This window comes from Megalobrama amblycephala, linkage group LG4 (assembly GCF_018812025.1).
Source record: "Megalobrama amblycephala isolate DHTTF-2021 linkage group LG4, ASM1881202v1, whole genome shotgun sequence".
NCBI classification, from domain to species: domain Eukaryota; kingdom Metazoa; phylum Chordata; class Actinopteri; order Cypriniformes; family Xenocyprididae; genus Megalobrama; species Megalobrama amblycephala.
This window is the reverse complement of record NC_063047.1, coordinates 650001-672606: the sequence shown is the minus strand read 5'-3', so window position 1 is coordinate 672606 and position 22606 is coordinate 650001. Positions and strand designations below refer to the sequence as shown.

General features: G+C 38.0%; 1 protein-coding gene across 7 annotated transcripts in view; it reads right to left on the bottom strand.

Moving 5' to 3' along the window:
* mcc (MCC regulator of WNT signaling pathway) overlaps positions 1–22606 on the bottom strand; it is an 84457-nt gene that overhangs the window by 25587 nt on the left and 36264 nt on the right. For all 7 annotated transcript variants that reach the window (XM_048186675.1, XM_048186676.1, XM_048186678.1 and 4 more), the window contains 4 exons: positions 17705–17818; positions 12176–12318; positions 7272–7420; positions 302–465 (listed from right to left, as the gene is read on the bottom strand). In XM_048186675.1, coding sequence (XP_048042632.1) covers positions 302–465; positions 7272–7420; positions 12176–12318; positions 17705–17818 — 570 coding nt within the window. The remainder of the gene's footprint in view (positions 1–301; positions 466–7271; positions 7421–12175; positions 12319–17704; positions 17819–22606) is intronic.

The following is a 22606-nucleotide window of genomic DNA, read 5'->3' as shown; positions in this document are numbered from 1 at the left end:
TTCTAACACTGAGTCAGCAGCAAAACATCAGAGTACGAGACTCACACTCCACAGCCTGTGTTCAATTATTGATCACTGAGAGTCATTCGACTCCACAGTCTCAGACTTTTGACTATCAACATTAAATATTGTAAAGTAAGTATTGGAAAAACGAACAGCGTGATGAGAACTACTAAAACGACATCTCTGGATTTTTAGTTTGGCTCGCGTCACATTCGATTACATGGAGAGGGCGGAGTTTATGACCACCAGGGGGCGATCACGATCACTTTTCAGGACATGTGCGGCACGCTTGTTTTACCTTAATGGCCAGATCACAGTGTTCGCTGGCGGTGGTCAGCTGCTCGATGTGTCTGTCCACCTCCGCCACAGACAGGCTGCAGGTGCTCTTCTTACGGCCGCACAGGACGCTCTCCAGTCCCGTCAAAACCCGCTGAAGCTCCGAGTTCAGGTCACTGCAGTTATCTGTGGAAACAGACGCTGTACATTTAGTGTCCTCGGAGACCATTATTGGGCCTTTCTCTGCTTTTATAACAAATCCACAACATGAAACTGCACTCGCATCCTAGTTCAGTCGAGTCATTTATTTATGAAGGACAACAAACGCTGAACAATAATAGGAAAGCCTTCCTGTAGATCAAACAGCAGATCATGGTGCTTGCAACGGCAAGGTCATGGGTTCGATTCCCAGGGAAAGCAAGAGCTGATAGTCACTTTGGATAAAAGCAATGTAAATGTACATGTAATGTAAAGCTAAATTGAACACTACTATACGAAAGCATTTAATATAACACTTTAAAGTAAAGTTAACTACATTAGTTAACATGAGCTAACAATAAATAGTTCTAAAGCATTTATTAATCTTATTATAGATTTTATATGTATGAACACATAAAACATTACCCAAACCTGACTTTGATTGCATTTTTTGCCACTTGATATAAAAATTTTCACATTTGGCTTATAATCAAGACCTGTGTTTCCGATTTTTCAATGGTGGTTTTATCTCGATCGGACTAACGGTTTCGAAGATATTTCGCGAATGTTGTTTAAACGCTATATCACAACGTTGCACAAACCATAAGGCGAAACCTAACATGTTTGGTATCATCGGACTCGGCAAGGATTCGGGAATCTAAGGAGATGAGTCCCGTGGAAATAAGTCAACCAGATCCAAAGTTATAAGCAAAAACACTTTCACCACTAGGTGGCGATGGTCCGAAACTTCTCAGACTCCTTCAGGCCATTGTGCCGATGACCCATACTGAGTTTCGTAATAATACGGTAATGTGTTCATAAAATACAGCATTGCAAATCAAAATTCAAAATGACTGACGCCCAAAATGCCCGATATGGAAAAATTGGATATCATTCGACTCTGCATGATGCCCCGAATCTAACGATCACTTTTATGATTTTTGGACAAACCGTTCATAAGTTATAAGCAAGAATAGCAATTTTTGAATACGATAAAGCGTCTATTTTCGTAAGCGCTATGTTAAATTCGTTCGCACATTTTTCAAAAAATGGTTTGACGAATCAACTTGAATCCACAACTTTTTATGTTGTTTACCCACATGTTCGTTCATACTATAAATTAAAAAATACCTTTACAAAACTGCTACTACTCAGTCATGTATTTAGCTACAGTAAAGCTTTAATCAAAAATGCTTAACATTCAGAAACGTCCATTAAAAGCCGTGCTTGCGGAGGTTCTGCTTGACCCTCTTCATCATTACTGCCATCTGGGTCTGATTCGGCGCCATATAATATTGACGCCATTATTTACATTTCCATCGAAGTAAAGCCTGGGCTTTGACCGAAGCACATGTGACGTTTGCCTGTAATGGTAAGGGGTGTGGCATTTCCGGACAACGTGAATCGTGACAACGTATTCCGGACAGCGGATCACAATACACAGGGCCAGCTAACCGATCTCAGTCCACTGCGCATTTCTGAGGGATGTGCTTCATAGAACCAGGAACTCAACAGATCGTTTTTAGGAGAAGGGAAACAGAGGTGTAGAATAAAGGTAAAATATATGAAAAATGTTTTTGGACTGAATACGATAAAGCGTTGTAGAGACAGAGCCTTTTCAATGACTATTTTTTTGTGAAAATCCAAGCAACGGCCTATGAGGAGTTTGAAAACGTAGGTTTTTCTGAAAATTCAAAATGCCGAGAAAACTTTCATGACAGAAAATGAATTTTCAAAAGAATTTTGTTTCTAGCCCTTACGGTTCAAAAGGTAATTATATGTACAAGCTGGAGACAGTTGGTGGCGCTAGAGAGATTGAGTTAGAGAATCCAAATTTGCTTTGGTTAGTGTTCAGACTGTCCTCTATCTGTTTGCCAACTTTAACGCAGGCGGTTCTATGGGCTGCCATAGACTTCCAGAGCTGAAGAAGAAGAAGAACGTCAACGGATGGCCCCTAAATACATGCAACAAAACTTAAACCAAACTCTATTCCTAATCCTAACCCTACAGTAAGTACACAGTTAATTATTATTACTCAGAACTTAAATGCATAATTACACTGTAACATGGTCACCTTAAAATACAGTTTAACCGAGAGAGGAAAAAAATAATCACTATCATGTCTCGACATTTCAGCAACGAGATCAAAATATAAAACAAATTGAGACTTTTGCTGCTTCTCGGGTGTTTCCTCTGAGTAATCTCACATGTGTTTCTTCTAGAGTTTCAGAGAGATCTCAACAACGCCTCAAACTAATTTACCAAAGTCCGTAAATAAAAGTCTTAATGTGAACGCAAACATTTCTCCTCAAATTATCTGAGCTGATCCACAGCTTTATATACTCTTCCTGGACAAATATTGACTCATTTTAAATTAAATTAACCATACCTGAGAACTCAGACTTCAACATTTTCCAAACCTGCTCATCCAACAACAACAACAAGCAAATGAAATGGAAAAACCGGAGTAAATCACAACTCATATGAATCAATACGACCGCTGACGTGAGCAGATCATTGATCCAGAGCTGCATTAATATTCCCGACTATGTGCCGTCATACATTAGCAATGAAACACAGAAGCGCTCGTGGGAAAAACACAGAACCGCTCACATTCATCACTTTAATGGCATAATTCTGAAGTTTAGCTTTGAATGAAGTAAATAACACATTCTGAACTGCTTAGTTAAAGTAAAACTCATAAAAGCGGGATCAACTCCATATTAATATCTATGCATTGAGAATCCGATGGTCAGGTGGTCCAATACTTTTGTCCACAGCGATTGGGAAACAATTACTAATGCTCTAGTAGTGTAAAGCTCTTTTAATCATGCCAATAAAGCTAGAATCTGCTGTCATTTCCTTTCACAGTCGGGAGTGATGCATGCTGGGAATGTTCTGACAATACACTGGTAATGAAAACGCCATTAGACAGCGTGATTCGGAGACGCTGAAGGGACAATGACAGCATCCTGACGGCTCAGGGCTCTAAAAGCTTTTGTGTCGGGCGTATCAGCTTGATCAAGTGGAAAAACAAAAGAAACCAGACTGAAGACGACAATCACGTCCGTCTGTCTCTCAGCTGCGGCGAACACCATCACTCCCTTTACAAACCGAGACTGAAGCACTATGGGAAAACAAATCAATGTGAAGACATAAGGTTAATGTGAGACACGGTCTTTTCTCTTTCAGCAAAAATCTTTGTTTGCTCTCCACTGAGTTTGAGATCAGTTGAGATCTCATTCATGTCTACTGCATGTGGAAACACAGAACTGCTGAACGAGGCCAATATTTCCCATGAGTCTGCAGTGATAAACACCTCCAGAACCAATGCCAACTCTTTCAAAGGCAATGATACAAGCGTCATTAACGTGAATCAAACAACATTTCACCCCAATTTAAAGTCAAATTATTAAAAAGTATAAATTGCACAATGACAATGAAGCCTGTTTAACACCAATTTGTCATGAATAATTCTCAGTAATTATGTTGGCTTGAAAAAGAATGCTAAATCATGTGTTAAAACGTGAGTTAGACATGCTAACAACATGCCAAATCATGCCTGCAACCTGTTAAAACATGGTACAGTTAGTTATGACATCCTAGTAACATGCTAATGCATGCTAACAATGTGCTAAAAGTGTATAAGTGCATTTGGGACGCAACTATTGTGTTAACATGCTAGCAGAACGCTACAACATGCTAGTAATATGTTAAAAAATGCTAGCAACATGTTAAAATGTAACAAAGTGCTAAAACATGTTAGCAATGTACTAAGATATGCTAACAACATGTTAAAAATACTAATAATGTGTTAAAACATGTCAGCAAGTGAAAACATATAAGTAACATGTTAAATGATGCTATCAGTGTGTTAACCATACTAGCAGAATGCTAAAATATACTAGCAATGTGCTAAAAAATGCTAGCAACACGTTAAAACATGCTAGCAACACGTTAAAACGTGTTAAACACTAGCAATGTGCTAAAACATGCTAGCAACATGTTAGCAATTTTGCAAGACATTCTAATAACATGCTAAAAATGCTTGCAAACATGCTAAAATATGTTAAAAAGGCAATTTTATTTGTATAGCACATTTCATACACAATGGTAATTCAAAGTGCTTTACATAAAAAAGAATAATAAAAATAGAACATAAGGAATAGAAATAACAGTCAGAATGACAAGACGATACATAAAAGATATAAAATACATTAAAAATGAAATAAAAACAGGAAAAGGAATTAAAAGAATAAAAAGATAATACGTATAAAATAAAGTGCAAAAAGTTCGGACATAGCACAGTGCTCAATCAGCAAATGCATAGATAAAAAGATGTGTTTTGAGTCTGGACTTGAATGTGGCTACTGTTGGAGCACACCTGATCTCTTCTGGAAGCTGGTTGCAGCTGCGGCTGGCGTAACAGCTAAAAGCAGACTCTCCTTGCTTTGAGTGAACCCTTGGTATTTCTAAATGACTTGATTCTGATGATCTGAGTGATCTGTTAGGTTTATATTCTATGAGCATATCTGCAATGTATTGGGGTCCTAGGCCATTGAGTGATTTATAAACAAGTAACAGTACTTTAAAATCAATTCTAAATGCAACTGGAAGCCAGTGCAAGGACTTGAGGACTGGTGTGATGTGTTCATGTTTTCTGGTTCTGCTCAACGTTCTGTACGAGCTGCAGCTGTCTTATGGTCTTTTTGGGAAGGCCAGTGAGGAGCCCATTACAATAATCCACCCTGCTGGTGATGAAAGCATGAACAAGTTTCTCTAAGTCTTGACTGGAGACAAAGCATCTAATTCTTGCAATATTTTTGAGATGATAATATGCTGATTTAGTTATTGTCTTTACATGGCTACTGAAACTCAGGTCTGACTCCAAAATCACACCAAGATTCCTGACTTGATTTTTAGTTGTTGGACCCCTAGAGTGAAGGTACATGTTCACTTTGAGAACCTCATCTTTGTTTCCAAATGCAATGACTTCAGTTTTGTCTTTGTTTAGCTGAAGAAAGTTTAGGCACATCCAATTTTTAATTTCATCAATGCATTGGCACAGGGAGTCAATGGGGCAGTAGTCGTTAGGTGATAGGGCTAGGTAAATCTGGGTGTCATCTGCATAGCTGTGATATGCAATTTGGTTCTTTCTCATTATTTGGCTCAGTGGCAGCATATATAGGTTGAACAGGAGGGGTGCAAGAATTGAACCTTGAGGGACTCCGCATGTCATGGATGTCCACTCAAACTTATGGTCACCGATACTCACATAATAACCTCTCCCTTCTAATTATGACCTGAACCATTTAAGGACCATCCCAGAAAGCCCAACCCAGTTTTCCAGCCTGTCAAGAAGAATGTTGTGATCGACAGTGTCAAACGCAGCACTGAGGTCAAGTAGAACCAGCACTGATAATTTACCTGAATCTGTGTTAAGGCGAATATGCTAGCAGCATGTTAAAACATTAACAATGTGTTAAACGTTATCAAAGTGCTAAAATATGTCAGCAACATGTTAAGTGATACTAGCTATGTGAAAACATATTAGTAACATGTTAAATCAAGCTATCAGTGTGTTAACCATACTAGCAGAATGCTAAAACATCCTAACAATGTGCTAAACGCGCTAGCAACATGTTAAAACATAGTAGAGATGTGTTAAAACATGCTAAAACATACTAGCAATGTGCTAAAACATGCTATCAAAGTGCTAAAACATTAACAATACATTAAAACATACAAGCGACATGTTAAAACGTTAGTGCTAAAACATGTTAGCAATGTACTAAGATATGCTAACAACATGTTAAAAATACTAATAATGTATTAAAACATGTCAGCAAGTGAAAACATATTAGTAATACTAGCAACATGTTAAAACGGTAACAACATGCTAAAGAATGTTAGCAATGTACTAAGAAATGCTAGCAACATGTTAAAACATACTAGCAATGTGTTAAACGTTATCAAAGTGCTAAAATATGTCAGCAACATGCTAAGTGATACTAGCTATGTTAAAACATATTACTAACATGTAAAATCATGCTATCAGTGTGTAAAACACACTAACAGGATGCTAAAACATACTAGCAACATGTTAAAACAGTAGCGATGTGTTAAAACATGATTAAACATGCTAGTAGTGTGTTAAAACATGCTATCAAAGTACTAAAACATTAACATGTTAAAACATACTAACAACATGTTAAAACAGTAACAACATGCTAAAACATGTTAGCAATGTGTTAAACATGCTGGCAACATGTTAAAACATACTAATAATGTGTTAAACGTTATGCAACTGCTAAAATATGTCAGCGACATGCTAAGTGATACTAGCTATGTTAAAACATTAGTAACATGTTAAATCATGCTATCAGTGTGTTAAACACTAGCAGAATGCTAAAACATGCTAGCAATGTGTTAGCAATTTGGCAAGACATTCTAGTAACATGCTAAAAATGCTTGCAAACATGCTAATTCATGTTAGCAATGTACTAAAACATGCTAATTAATGTTAAGACATGTAACAACGTGATAAAACATGCTAGGAAGCTTTCAAAACTTTCAGACGAGGCTTTGCCAAGCCAACATAAAAGTTTGTCCACACGCACTTTACTTTTCTGTTAAAATAAACGTTCATTCGTTTGATGTTGGGATGTAATATAGACATGGATCATGTTAAAGATTTCAGGAAGGTTTTATTACAGTCTAAATTCTGAGATTGGATTTGGAAATGTAACAATGCATCAGATTTTTGGGGATTGTTTCACAGTTTCGTTCCTCACCCATGTCCGCAGTGACCAGAGTGGACTGGTTTTCAGGCAGTGAGATGGACGCCTGGTCGGGGTCCTGATCGACGCTCCGGTCGTCGTCGTTGACTTCCTGCTGGCTGTGACTGAGATCGGAGCGAAGCTCGGAAAACTCATCCTCCTCCCTGAGAGACACAGAGATGTTATGAATGATGAGTTATGTTGATATTGTCATGGAGATAATAAAAAGCTACAAAATCACTAATTTCCCCTTTAATATCGCAAACGACTCAAGCTTAAGTGCATCAAATTACCGAGTTATGATTCAGGGATGAATATGAAAGTCAACAGAGGCCTGGAGTCATTCAGCATATTCTAATTTCCCTAACGAGGATGCAAACGTCCTCACTTGCTGCATATATATGAGGCGTTTCAAATTAAACACCAGAGTTGAACTCATTTACATGCAGCTGAACGCAAACAGGACACCCGGTCACCGCTTCAGCGCATCTCTGATCAGAACTCAATATTAATGAGCTGTTTGAAGAATCAAGAACGAGAATAAACGATCATCGCACGCTGAAGGAGACACTTATCTCCGGTTGGGTTTCAAAGCCGAATGACGAGATGAGACGCGCTTGAGTAACATTTATCTAGACGGAGGATTCAGATTGAAAGGACCATTGAAACTGCTCATATCTGTCAGAGAGTAGAAGAAAATCACCTATAAATCACAGTAAGAGGGCTTTAAATGGAGAGTTCCCTGTGTTCAGTGAAGAGACACAGACAGAAGCTCCGTCACAAACCGCAGTGAGCTGCCTACAGAGGCGGGAACGTGCAGGCCATATTACAGGCCAAAATTAATAATATTTTGCATAAAGAAAATTTAACAACTACCTTTCCCCCCCATTTCTATGACATTATTTTAGATTTGCTTTATGACACTAATTACATCATATTAATTTAGTATTTTACACTTACATTATTTTACAATTGCATTATGATATTATTTTCATTACATTATTATTTTACATTTACATGTATTTTCTTACATTTGAATTATGACTTTTATGACATTGTTTTACATTTACAATTATTTTATATTTATATTGATTATTTTACACTTACACTATTATGACTTTAATTACATTATTATTTTACATTTGCATGTTTTATCTTTCATTGAATTATGACACTATTTTAATTTACATTTATTACTATGAAATTATTATTTTACATTTATTACTTTACCTTTGCATTATATTATTTTTATTACATTATTATTTTACATTTACATGTATTTTCTTACATTTGAATTATGACATCAATGTTTTACATTTACATTTATTATCATTTTATATTTATTATTTTACATTTACACTATTATGACTTTAATTACATTATTTTACATTTACATGTATTTTCTTACATTTGAATTATGACTTTTATGACATCGTTTTACATTTACATTTATTATTATTTTATATTTATATTGATTATTTTACACACACTATTATGACTTTAATTACATTATTATTTTACATTTACATGTTTTATCTTACACTGAATTATGACTTTTATTTACATTTATTATTATGACATTATTATTTTACATTTATTACTTTACCTTTGCATTATATTATTTTTATTACATCATTATTTTACATTTACATTTTTATCTTTATCTATTTTATGACATTATGATGAAATTATTTTATATTTATGATTTTACATTTGCATTACTATGACTTTTTCATTACATCATTATTTTATATAATATGTAAAATTATATTTACATACTATTTTCCTGAGAGTTATACACATTTTCCTTCCTAATTCTCATTACTGTAATAAAACTAATTATAAACATTAACATTGTGAATTTTTGTAAAGCTGTGCATTGTGAAAAGCGCTAAATTTGACTTGAAAATAAATGTGGAGGTTCCTGCGCAGACAGCGAGGCAGAGAGATGCAGATGAAGTGCGGCCCGGTCAGGTGCTGCAGCGCTGCGGTTCTGAAGGGTAAAACTCTCCCAGGGGTCTTCAGCAGACAGGACCACCGCAGGCGCTGCGCTCCAGACTGACCTCAGACAGCTGCACACACACACACACACACACACACACTTACTGTATGTGTGCATGCTCATGTTCCTCTACTTTGAATCGCTTTGGATTAAAGCATCTGCTAAATGTGTAAATGTGAATGTGTGGTCCAAACACAACTGTTCTCTGAGCATTTGTGTGCAATGCACGGTTTAAATAATGTTTGTGTATTTTTATGACCGTGTGTGTGTTGATCAAGCTTCCATAAGCAGAACTGAATATGCTTTGTTTTAATAATCAGTATTTATTACACACAGAAATTCTGCTCGAGTCAAATTCAGTTTTATAGCTTTTCACAATACACAAAGTTTTACAGAAAATCATACTGTTTATGTCTATAATGCTTTAATACTTTACTATAAAGCAAGTTTTAGGACTGGGTACATGTTATGATATAACTATATAATGATACAGATTTAGATTTAAATATTAATCGGTCGGTTTTGCTCTATTACGAGATTTAAATGTCGCTCGGTTTTGTTCTGTTACGAGATTTAAATGTCACTCTGTTTTGTTCTGTTACGAGATTTAAATGTCACTCGGTTTTGTTCTGTTACGAGATTTAAATGTCAGTCGGTTTTGCTCTGTTACGAGATTTAAATTACGAGATTTAAATGTCGGTCGGTTTTGTTCTGTTACGAGATTTAAATGTCGGTCGGTTTTGTTCTGTTACGAGATTTAAATTACGAGATTTAAATGTCACTCGGTTTTGTTCTGTTACGAGATTTAAATGTCGCTCAGTTTTTTTCTGTTACGAGATTTAAATGTCGCTCAGTTTTGTTCTGTTACGAGATTTAAATGTCGGTCAGTTTTGTTCTGTTACGAGATTTAAATGTCGGTTTGTTTGGTTTTGTTCTGTTACGAGATTTAAATGTCAGTTGGTTTTGTTCTGTTATGAGATTTAAATGTCGGTTGGTTGGTTTTGTTCTGTTACGAGATACAAATGTCGCTCGGTTTTGTTCTGTTACGAGATTTAAATGTCGCTCGGTTTTGTTCTGTTACGAGATTTAAATGTCGGTTTGTTTGGTTTTGTTCTGTTACGAGATTTAAACGTCGGTTTGTTTGGTTTTGTTCTGTTACGAGATTTAAATGTCGGTTTGTTTGGTTTTGTTCTGTTACGAGATTTAAATGTCGGTTTGTTTGGTTTTGTTCTTTTACGAGATTTAAATGTCGCTCGGTTTTGTTCTGTTACGAGATTTAAATGTTGCTCGGTTTTGTTCTGTTACGAGATTTAAATGTCGGTTTGTTTGGTTTTGTTCTGTTACGAGATTTAAATGTCAGTTGGTTTTGTTCTGTTATGAGATTTAAATGTCGGTTGGTTGGTTTTGTTCTGTTACGAGATACAAATGTCGCTCGGTTTTGTTCTGTTACGAGATTTAAATGTCGCTCGGTTTTGTTCTGTTACGAGATTTAAATGTCGCTCGGTTTTGTTCTGTTACGAGATTTAAATGTCGGTTTGTTTGGTTTTGTTCTGTTACGAGATACAAATGTCGGTTTGTTTGGTTTTGTTCTGTTACGAGATTTAAATGTCGGTTTGTTTGGTTTTGTTCTGTTACGAGATTTAAATGTCGGTTGGTTTTGTTCTGTTATGAGATTTAAATGTCGGTTGGTTGGTTTTGTTCTGTTACGAGATTTAAATGTCGGTTGGTTTTGTTCTGTTATGAAATTTAAATGTCGGTTGGTTTTGTTCTGTTATGAAATTTAAATGTCGGTTGGTTTTGTTCTGTTATGAAATTTAAATGTCGCTCGGTTTTGTTCTGTTACGAGATTTAAATGTCGCTCGGTTTTGTTCTGTTACGAGATTTAAATGTCGGTTTGTTTGGTTTTGTTCTGTTACGAGATACAAATGTCGGTTTGTTTGGTTTTGTTCTGTTACGAGATTTAAATGTCGGTTTGTTTGGTTTTGTTCTGTTACGAGATACAAATGTCGGTTTGTTTGGTTTTGTTCTGTTACGAGATTTAAATGTCGCTCGGTTTTGTTCTGTTACGAGATTTAAATGTCGCTCGGGTTTGTTCTGTTACGAGATTTAAATGTTGCTCGGTTTTGTTCTGTTACGAGATTTAAATGTCGGTTTGTTTGGTTTTGTTCTGTTACGAGATTTAAATGTCGCTCGGTTTTGTTCTGTTACGAGATTTAAATGTTGCTCGGTTTTGTTCTGTTACGAGATTTAAATGTCGGTTTGTTTGGTTTTGTTCTGTTATGAGATTTAAATGTCAGTTGGTTTTGTTCTGTTATGAGATTTAAATGTCGGTTGGTTGGTTTTGTTCTGTTACGAGATACAAATGTCGCTCGGTTTTGTTCTGTTACGAGATTTAAATGTCGCTCGGTTTTGTTCTGTTACGAGATTTAAATGTCGCTCGGTTTTGTTCTGTTACGAGATTTAAATGTCGGTTTGTTTGGTTTTGTTCTGTTACGAGATACAAATGTCGGTTTGTTTGGTTTTGTTCTGTTACGAGATTTAAATGTCGGTTTGTTTGGTTTTGTTCTGTTACGAGATTTAAATGTCGGTTGGTTTTGTTCTGTTATGAGATTTAAATGTCGGTTGGTTGGTTTTGTTCTGTTACGAGATTTAAATGTCGCTCGGTTTTGTTCTGTTACGAGATTTAAATGTCGGTTGGTTTTGTTCTGTTATGAAATTTAAATGTCGGTTGGTTTTGTTCTGTTATGAAATTTAAATGTCGCTCGGTTTTGTTCTGAAATTAAGAAAAGGACCAACCTGAGCGGTTGGTTGAAAATCATATATTTTGCTCATATCATCCACCTCTATCATCACTAGTTTACACAGGCAGCTGTTATTAAGTCAACACATCCTGCTGTAATGTGAGTGTGATTGAGACCTGATGGTGGAGCCCTGCAGCAGGTCTATCTTCTTGTTGAGTTCTGCGATGATGCTGTGCAGCTCTGTGATTCGCTCCTCGTAGCGCAGCGTCGTTCTCTCCTGAACCTCCTCATGCTCCCGCAGCAGATGAGACTGCTCACACTACACACGCACACACACACACACACACACACACACACACACACAGCATGACAGAGATTAATAATACAAAGTTACTCTGAGGAAAACTGCAAGGTGTGACAAACAAACACAACACATGCTGTGCGCACACACACACGGTGAGAGATTCAACTCTATATGAAACATGCAGAACACCTGCAGAAATACACACTCACACACACACACACACACACACACACACACACACACACACACACACACACACACACACACACACACACACAGACCTTAGATTATTTTAGTGAGCTCATCTCATAGACATCCATTGTTTTTCTATCAGGTTAATGGTATTTTCTATCCCAAACCAACCCAGTGCACAGAGTCAAACATCATCTGGACCATTTATCTGACTTTTTAAATAGCGATAACACAACACGTCCTCACAAGTCACTTGTAATGATTTTTCAATATATTAATGAGGATATTTGAGCATAAACAAACCTCTACACACACACACACACACACACTCATGGACCTGCAGCATGGGAAAAACAGAAAATTCACACAATCCACGAACTACAGACTAAACAATGTCAAAATCAATCTATAAATCTACAAGCAACTCGTAATATGAGGTGGGGAAAGATTGTTTTTACTAGTTTCAGACTCATAATTACAGTAATCCAGAATAATATTGTAAAAAATGAACCTTAATATTAGGGATGCATGATATATCGGCCACCATATTGATATCGGCGGATATATGTTCATTTTTAATGTTATCATTATCGGGCTGATAAGAAAAATTGGGCGATATATTAAAACTGATAAATAATGGATTATTTCCTTCAGCTGAGACACTTCATATAAAAATTTGGATTCAGATTTATCAGCCAATATATCGGTTATCGACTTTCAAATATAAAGAATTATCGGTTATCGGCCAAAATGTTCATATTAGTTCATCCCTACTTAATACAGCTTAAAACAAGTGAAACAAGACAAAATAAATAAATTGTGCTTAAAATTATTGTAAATGTTACATTTTATTTACTGGTATTTTACATTACTTATTTTCCAAAAAATGTGGTAATCATTCATAATGCCCATTTTACAGAAACAGTGTTTCAAGAATAAAATACTAGTGGAAAGATACTGGTAGTTCTCATGTTGTTCTCATAGTTTTGATTAGAATACATCACATCCAGTCTGGCCACAAAAGTTCAAATATTTCAATGCATCCAAAACTCAAATCAGATCTGACAATTCCAGCAAATCCATTGGAAATGATTGACTTCCGGTCTGTCGTTCGTCTGAGAAACCATCAGTAAAAGCAGCGCTCAACTCAATACTATTGAACTGACATGGAAGTAAACGTCTCGTCGAGACTAAACATGTTTAAAGTGAGTCCATCAAACAGATCGATCCAGAATAAATGAATCTGAGTTTAACCGGTTGTTTGAGGATCCAAAGTCGAAAGTACAAACACTTGGATTTAACGTCGGGGGAATCAGATCCCATCTTCTTGCCGAGCGAGTGTTACGCGCCCTTCCTGGAATGATCTTAGAGGAATGGCATGTTTTCCTGGCTGGAGTTTAAGACTGTGTGTGAAAACAAAACAAGGTCAATCACTCAGTCCAAACGAGGACAGACAATAACCCGTTAAACACACACTCCACCTCTAACCACAGCAACAATTACCACACAATGAGTCTATTCATGAACCACAGACGCAACAGGAACACACACACACACACACACACATACATTACATGCATATAAATAAATTAATACATTTATTTATTAAGTTTATTTTAGTGTACAAATCTGAAGCAGCACAACTGTTTTCAACACTGATAATAATCATAAATGTTTCTTGAGCAGCAAATCATCATATTAGAATGATTTCTGAAGGATCATGTGACACTGAAGACTGGAGTAATGATGATGAAAATTCAGCTTTGATCACAGGAATAAATTACACTTTACTACATATTCACATAGAAAACAGCTGTTTTAGATTGTAAAAATATTTCACCGTTTTTACTGTATTTTCGATCAAATAAATGCAGCCTTGGTGAGCAGAAATGACACATTAAAAATCTTACCGACCCCAAACTTTTATGTATGTATACATATGCATATTCAGACATTAGACAGCAAGGCAGTGACTAGTTTTTGGAACAGAACTAGACAAAAGGCCGAGAAACGAGACGCCAAATGTAACTGAAGATCACAATGTGACTATCAGCTCGACTGCATGTGTTTTCACTTTTCGGTTTGGTTTTTTCATGAAGCGGATGTGTCATGAATAATCGGCACACCGTTGATTCGCTGCTCTGATTTTTGGACGTTGGCTGACGTTTATGGCTGCGTTTCAACAGTAATTCTCGCTGGCAACAATAAAAGCTTTGTTTCAGGAGAGGATTCGGAACTACTTGATGAAAAGTGTTGCTTTATGGGAAAAACACACACAAGAGCGCATTGAACACAAAGAGAATGGACCCCTCTTAACAGCACTCACTGAAACAGGCTGCAGGTCAAAGGTCAGGACACCTCCATGCTCTCAGGGTTGAGGTCAAAGATCAAGACTGAGGCATGTGCCTGAGGCCGTCTCGCCCCTTTATGGCATCTTTCAGGGTCGTTTCTCTCAAACAGAAGAAACCGGAGCGCAGTCACAATCTTTTAACCTCACACAAACTCTACAAGTTCCTTTTAAGTACACGCCCTCTTTCCAAAAGAAGATGATTGACAGGCAGAGAGCATTTCTGATTGGCACAAAAAGTGTGGGCTGCTTTCCTGCCAATTTTTTTCTTTTCCAAGCCTCAGGCTGCCACAGAGATGGCTGCAATTTCCTATTTCACTGATATCTGTCAGACAGCAGTGACATTTCATGCTTATACCATCTTTAACACGGACTCTTTTCATTATCACCACTCGAGCAGGTCTGATGAAATGTGTCCGCTTCAACATTCATGAGACGGCGCTCACGGCAACATGAACCGCGACAGATGGAGGCTGTCTCACTGCTGGGCACGAGAGGAGATCAGCTGAAAGAGCCACATCACAAGTGTCCAGATGTGCTTTACATGCATGTACAAGAGACAAATGAGCTGTCAAGATTGCAAATTACATCTATGTGTCACAATAAACGCCTGTGCAACCAATTAGAAACATAACAGATGTATTATTGAATATGTACTAGTCAAGCTGTTGATATCTAAGTGGAATGTGGTGGAATTGAGGGTCTTATAAAACAGTAAAAAATGAATGATGCATCAATATGATAAAACGGGTGAAAAAAACATAATTAACAGTGTTGGGGAATCTACTCCGAAACTGCAGTTTGACAAGCTACAAGCAACCCATAAGTTAAAGTAGTTAAACAGTCAAGCCTCCCTTTCTGAAAAAGTACTACAAGTTAGTATCAAAAAGCTATATTGTTTTCTTTTCGATTTACAGAATGCTTCGCCTAAGCAATGACACAAAATACAATGTTAGTGATCTTTTAGGATTGTTATAAAACTGTTGCGGGACCGATTAAACTATCATGGGTCATCATAAAATTAGAAAGACATTTGATATAGAGTGCAATAAAGCAGGACAATTAATCAATTTAAAAAACTGTATGTACTTGAAGTCTTCGACGCAGACTGCGTTTGAATCTTTGGCTTCCATAAATTACATACAAAAGTGTAGTTCTTTATAACACAGTGCTTCTTCACAGTATTCAAACACACTATTTAAAAATTAAACTTGATTTCTAATGTATCAGATCTGTGTTTTCATTAGACGTGCCTTCAAGTAAAAATACATCACTGCAGATAAAGAGCTGCTAGACACAATTAATGATTAATATCAGCTGTTGGAAAAGTGTTAATTGGGGTCTCAACTTTAGGGCGCTAACCAGAGACGAGTGATTAATTAGTAAACAAAACCACGCAGACGTGACAGCAATGAAGGGGAACTGTGAGACGCTCATGCGATGTTAACAGATGACATTTACACGCTCTGACCGTGATCACAGCGACCACACGGATGACATGAATCTAGTTCAAGTACTCTTTCAATAACAAAATATAAGTCAAAGTATGCTTGATTCATTCATTTTTTTAAATATATGTTACAATATTAAAGTCGGTCACAACTTTCATCTCATGCCAACTTTAGATAAAAGAAAAAAAATGACATTTAGGAACTGATTGCATGGTGAAAAATGGATATTACATGGCAGAATCAGGGATAATATAGTTAACTAAAACCATAAATAAATAAAATAAGGTTAACAGAATGAAAATATTTTTAAAAAATTATTTCAGATAGTTGTCAAAGAAACATTTCTTATTTTTGTTTAGTTTAACTTAATTAAAACTATAGACATTAGAAAAAAAATGAATAAAAATGAGAAAACAATAAATTATAAAAATTAAAAATGAGAAAATATAAAAATAAAAACCAATTTAAACTATTAATAAATACTATAATACTCAATGATACAAAAATTACACTGAACAGAAGATTCACTAAGTTTAGCCAAAGTCTAACCAGTAATTTGGTTTATTCAATAACCAACATGGCTTAAATCAATGATTCCCAAACGTTTTTGTCAGCCCAAAGCCTTTGTCCCAAAATATTATTTATATATGCCCTGGATTTGAAGTTAACATTTAAATAATTTCACAACACAGTCACATTTTGTCGATTAATGGTCACATTCGATAAAATACTTCATATTTTTAGCAAGTGTTGAATAATGACTATTGCTATTTAAATGACAAAGTTCATTTTTAGTTTTAGTTTGTGGCCATAATTCTGTCACAAAAAGTCATTTTAGAGCAAGTAATTCGATTTTCCCTATTATGCTATTTTAAAGGTTGCCAATGTTGTTTTAGAGTCTCCTACAATAGTTTTCCACGCATCAAAGATCAAAAAACACTAAATTTCTCATAATATCCACTCTTTTCTCTCAGTGTCTGAGACGCTTCGATCAAAGATTCTCACTAAACCCCGCCTTTCTGTGATTGGTCAGAAACCAAACGCTCATTAGCATATCTGAATCTCAGCTCTTGATTCACAGCGATTCGAACAGTAACGATGGTGTCGGTTTTACCGTATCAATCTCATCAAAGTGGATTTGCTTTGGTCTTCTCGACATGAACAACACGAACCAGTGTTCCAGTCTCAGATACAACTACAGTGATTGAGGGCGGGGCCAAGAGATGCTGTTCACCGGCAGCCAATAGGCTGCCATTATGCAAATTAGTTACCACCCTACACAGGTTCAGCAGGAACACCATTAGGAAAGTAAGCTGGGTCAGTTGTGTTTTATGGCTGGTTACTCGTATTCATTGAGAAGGATGCATGGAGCAGAGAGAGGATGCAATACAGAAACGGTGTGTTTACTGACCTGTGCTTTGGCCAGTCTCTTCTCCAGCACTTCTCTCTCTCTCTCGGTCTGCAGCAGACGCTGGTTCAGCTCCACCACGTCACCCTTCAGAGACGCCAGCGCAGCCAGATGAAGCTGCACACACAAACATTACAAAACACATGACATTCACGCAGAATCACACCACAGGTGGATTTACAGATCATGTTTAGTTTGTTTCTCTGCTTTAACCTGGACTGTGGATGACCCTTATTAGTGGTGTGGAACAAAAGAACAGCATTTATTTAAATAGAAATCATTTGTAACATGTCTTTACTGTCACTTTTGATTAACTTAATGCATCTTTGCATTAATTTCTTTCAATAACAAAAAAATCTTACTAACTCCAAACAATAGTGAATGCAGAATGAAACAGCTGTTCTGGACTGCTGATATGACTTGTCATCATCATTATTTAAACAGATCTGAGACAGAAGTATCATTCATTTCTTTATGTGTAAGGGGTTTTTGCAGTGGAAAACTAAACATCATGAAATCAAGCTCCATTTGAATTCAGCAGTGGATCTGTGATGTCTACTCAAATCTGTTTCACATCTCAGAGGAGAGAAAGAAACAAAATCACACGGTTCTTTCTTTCTTTCAGCTGAACAAAAGTGAAGCAGATCCTGAGAGTTCATGAGAACCTGCCAAACACACACACACACACACACACGCTTTCACACACCATCGGCATCTGGCATGAGAACACTGCATTCAGTGTGTGTGTGTGTGTGTGTGTGTGTGTGTGTGTGTGTGTGTGTGTGTGTGTGTGTGTGTGTGTAATATAGTGAAAGTGTTCAGTTCAGGGTAAAACTATTTATCTAGGACTATATATTTTCCAACATACTATAAAATTATGATCATCCTAATAATAACAATCTCACTGCCAAAAATAACTTGGCAAGACTGTTCAACTAGTATGTTAATTATTAATTTCATATATGAGTATTAAATGCATTTTTTAATGTTGATTTACAGCAAAAAAAAGAAAGAAACTGATTATGAAAATCAGCCAATCAGAAGGGTGTGTGGGCGGAGTCTCTCTACCAGTGCACTGCACTCGCAAACAAATCAATCAGAAGAGCATGTGGGCGGAGCCTCTGCAAGCACACTGCACTCGCAAACAAATCAATCCAATCAGAAGAGCATGTGGGCGGAGCCTCTGCAAGCACACTGCACTCGCAACCAAATCAATCCAATCAGAAGAGCATGTGGGCGGAGCCTCTGCAAGCACACTGCACTCGCAACCAAATCAATCCAATCAGAAGAGCATGTGGGCGGAGCCTCTGCATGCACACTGCACTCGCAAACAAATCAATCCAATCAGAAGAGCATGTGGGCGGAGCCTCTGCAAACGCACTGCACTCTCAACCAAATCAATCCAATCAGAAGAGCATGTGGGCGGAGCCTCTGCACACGCACTGCACTTGCAAACAAATCAATCAGAAGAGCAAGCGGGCGGAGCCTCTGCAAGCGCACTGCACTCTCAACCAAATCAATCCAATCAGAAGAGCATGTGGGCGGAGCCTCTGCACATGCACTGCACTCGCAAACAAATCAATCATAAGAGCATGTGGGCGGAGCCTCTGCACACGCACTGCACTTGCAAACAAATCAATCAGAAGAGCAAGCGGGCGGAGCCTCTGCAAGAGCACTGCACTCTCAACCAAATCAATCCAATCAGAAGAGCATGTGGGTGGAGCTTCTGCACATGCACTGCAATCTCAACCATATCAATCCAATCAGAAGAGCATGTGGGCGGAGCCTCTGCACACGCACTGCACTTGCAAACAAATCAATCAGAAGAGCAAGCGGGCGGAGCCTCTGCAAGAGCACTGCACTCGTAACCAAATCAATCCAATCAGAAGAGCATGTGGGCAGAGCTTCTGCAAGTGCACTGCAATCTCAACCAAATCAATCCAATCAGAAGAGCATGTGGGCGGAGCTTCTGCAAGCACACTGCACTCGCAACCAAATCAATCCAATCAGAAGAGCATGTGGGCGGAGCCTCTGCAAGCACACTGCACTCGTAACCAAATCAATCCAATCAGAAGAGCATGTGGGCGGAGCTTCTGCAAGTACACTGCACTCGTAACCAAATCAATCCAATCAGAAGAGCATGTGGGCGGAGCTTCTGCAAGCACACTGCACTCGCAAACAAATCAATCCAATCAGAAGAGCATGTGGACGGAGCCTCTGCATGCGCACTGCACTCGAAACTAAATCAATCCAATCAGAAGAGCATGTGGGCGGAGCTTCTGCAAGCGCACTGCACTCGCAACCAAATCAATCCAATCAGAAGAGCATGTGGGCGGAGCTTCTGCAAGCGCACTGCACTTGCAAACAAATCAATCAGAAGAGCAAGCGGGCGGAGCCTCTGCAAGCGCACTGCACTCTCAACCAAATCAATCCAATCAGAAGAGCATGTGGGCGGAGCCTCTGCACACGCACTGCACTTGCAAACAAATCAATCAGAAGAGCAAGCGGGCGGAGCCTCTGCAAGAGCACTGCACTCTCAACCAAATCAATCCAATCAGAAGAGCATGTGGGTGGAGCTTCTGCACATGCACTGCAATCTCAACCAAATCAATCCAATCAGAAGAGCATGTGGGCGGAGCCTCTGCACACGCACTGCACTTGCAAACAAATCAATCCAATCAGAAGAGCATGTGGGCGGAGCCTCTGCACACGCACTGCACTTGCAAACAAATCAATCAGAAGAGCAAGCGGGCGGAGCCTCTGCAAGAGCACTGCACTCTCAACCAAATCAATCCAATCAGAAGAGCAAGCGGGCGGAGCCTCTGCAAGAGCACTGCACTCGTAACCAAATCAATCCAATCAGAAGAGCATGTGGGCAGAGCTTCTGCAAGTGCACTGCACTCGCAACCAAATCAATCCAATCAGAAGAGCAAGCGGGCGGAGCCTCTGCAAGAGCACTGCACTCTCAACCAAATCAATCCAATCAGAAGAGCAAGCGGGCGGAGCCTCTGCAAGAGCACTGCACTCGTAACCAAATCAATCCAATCAGAAGAGCATGTGGGCAGAGCTTCTGCAAGTGCACTGCACTCGCAACCAAATCAATCCAATCAGAAGAGCAAGCGGGCGGAGCCTCTGCAAGAGCACTGCACTCGTAACCAAATCAATCCAATCAGAAGAGCATGTGGGCAGAGCTTCTGCAAGTGCACTGCACTCGCAACCAAATGCATAAGTACATAATCAACTATGATGCATTTTATTTTTCAGGATTCTTTGATGGATAGAAAGAACAGTGTTTATCTGAAACAGAATCTGTTGTAACATTATAAATGTCTTCACTGTCACTGTTGCTCTATGAGGATCTGGTTCATGTAAATGTTTCCTAGTTCCTCCGTCTTTAATCCTGAATCACCGTCCACTCGTGATTAAAGAAACACCTGGAAAATTCCTTCTGTGCGGACCGTGACGCTGTAGGAAAACTGTGAAACCAAATTAAACACAGCTGGAGCTTTAGTGGGCTGATATAAAAACAGGTTTGTCTAATAAAAGGAAACTCACATGCAGTGTGTTCAAGAGCAACAGATAGACTGACCTTATAAAACATTCATGGACTCTCGGTAGAAACAGAATTCTGTCACGTTTTGATGGGAAAAAAAACGTGAAAATTGTTTGATATACATTTACATGCATATTCTATTTCAATACAGCTGCATATAAAATTAGAATATTACATTTTCAAATACTACATTTATGACAATAAATTAACTTAAATCATTTTAAATCAATTCAATACAGCTGCATTTACAAGTAGAATATTATCCCATCTAAATCGTTCATATAAAGAAAAAATTCAAACTGACATGTGAAATGTGTTTCTCATAAAGCAGGTAATCTTCAGACATCCTATTAATGTTGTCAGGAAAACCAACATCAGCTCCAGGCCATCCAGCAAACATTTCCATCCAAGTCTGAGATGGTTCATCATATCAAAGAGTCAAAGGCCTCGGAAAACCAGACTCCTCTGTGATTGTCCTCTCAGGTCGATCATTTTTCTCACCTCTCAATCCACAGAACCGGTCCGGTGCTCCAGATAGGAAATCACGCTTCATTTATCTAATCGTGTTACGGCCGGCGGTCTGCCAGAGAGCAAACGCATCACAAGGGGGCCATTCAATAGCGGCTAATTGAATACATCACGGGCCGCATGTGTTCTGAAGCTGACGCGTTTCCCGAGAAACTTTACAGAACTTTCCTTCAACTTCTCCAGCATGTCCAAACACCCGTGAGCTCTTTTTAAGAGACGCCAATATTTTTCAAATAGAAAATCAAACAGCATTTGCACCTTGATTGAATTTTGCAATTCATAAATGGCCAGAACAAACATGTGTGCGTGTTATAAACCCCCACTGTTCTTCCTCAGCTTTATCACATCTGTCATTTAAGTATTCACTCAGCGTGGCGTTTGTAATCTACTAATGACGAAACGCTGGTGTGGTACACGAGTGAGCCCCTCGCGGTCAATTCTGACCGTACATCAGTGTCATTTCTATAGGGGTCACAATTAGGTTAAAAGCATTGAGTGCAGAGCCGCTCCTCTTCAATGTGATGCCTGATCTCCACGTCTTTAATGGACTGAGATGGATATCACTGGAGTCACGTGACACTCACATTCGAGCAGAACAGCATCTTTATTACTGAACCTTCAGAGGATCGAACCTGCCACATTCTGCTAGGCTTTAACCACTGCACCATATCAAAACAACGCAGTTTTACACTAATTATTATGCTTAAAAGAGCTGTTGGTAAATGTATTTAATTTCAGGGTTATCGTTAACTAAAACTAAAAACATAAAAAAAAAAAAACAGTTGTTTTTTACATTAAAAAATTACATTATGATTTGACTTTTT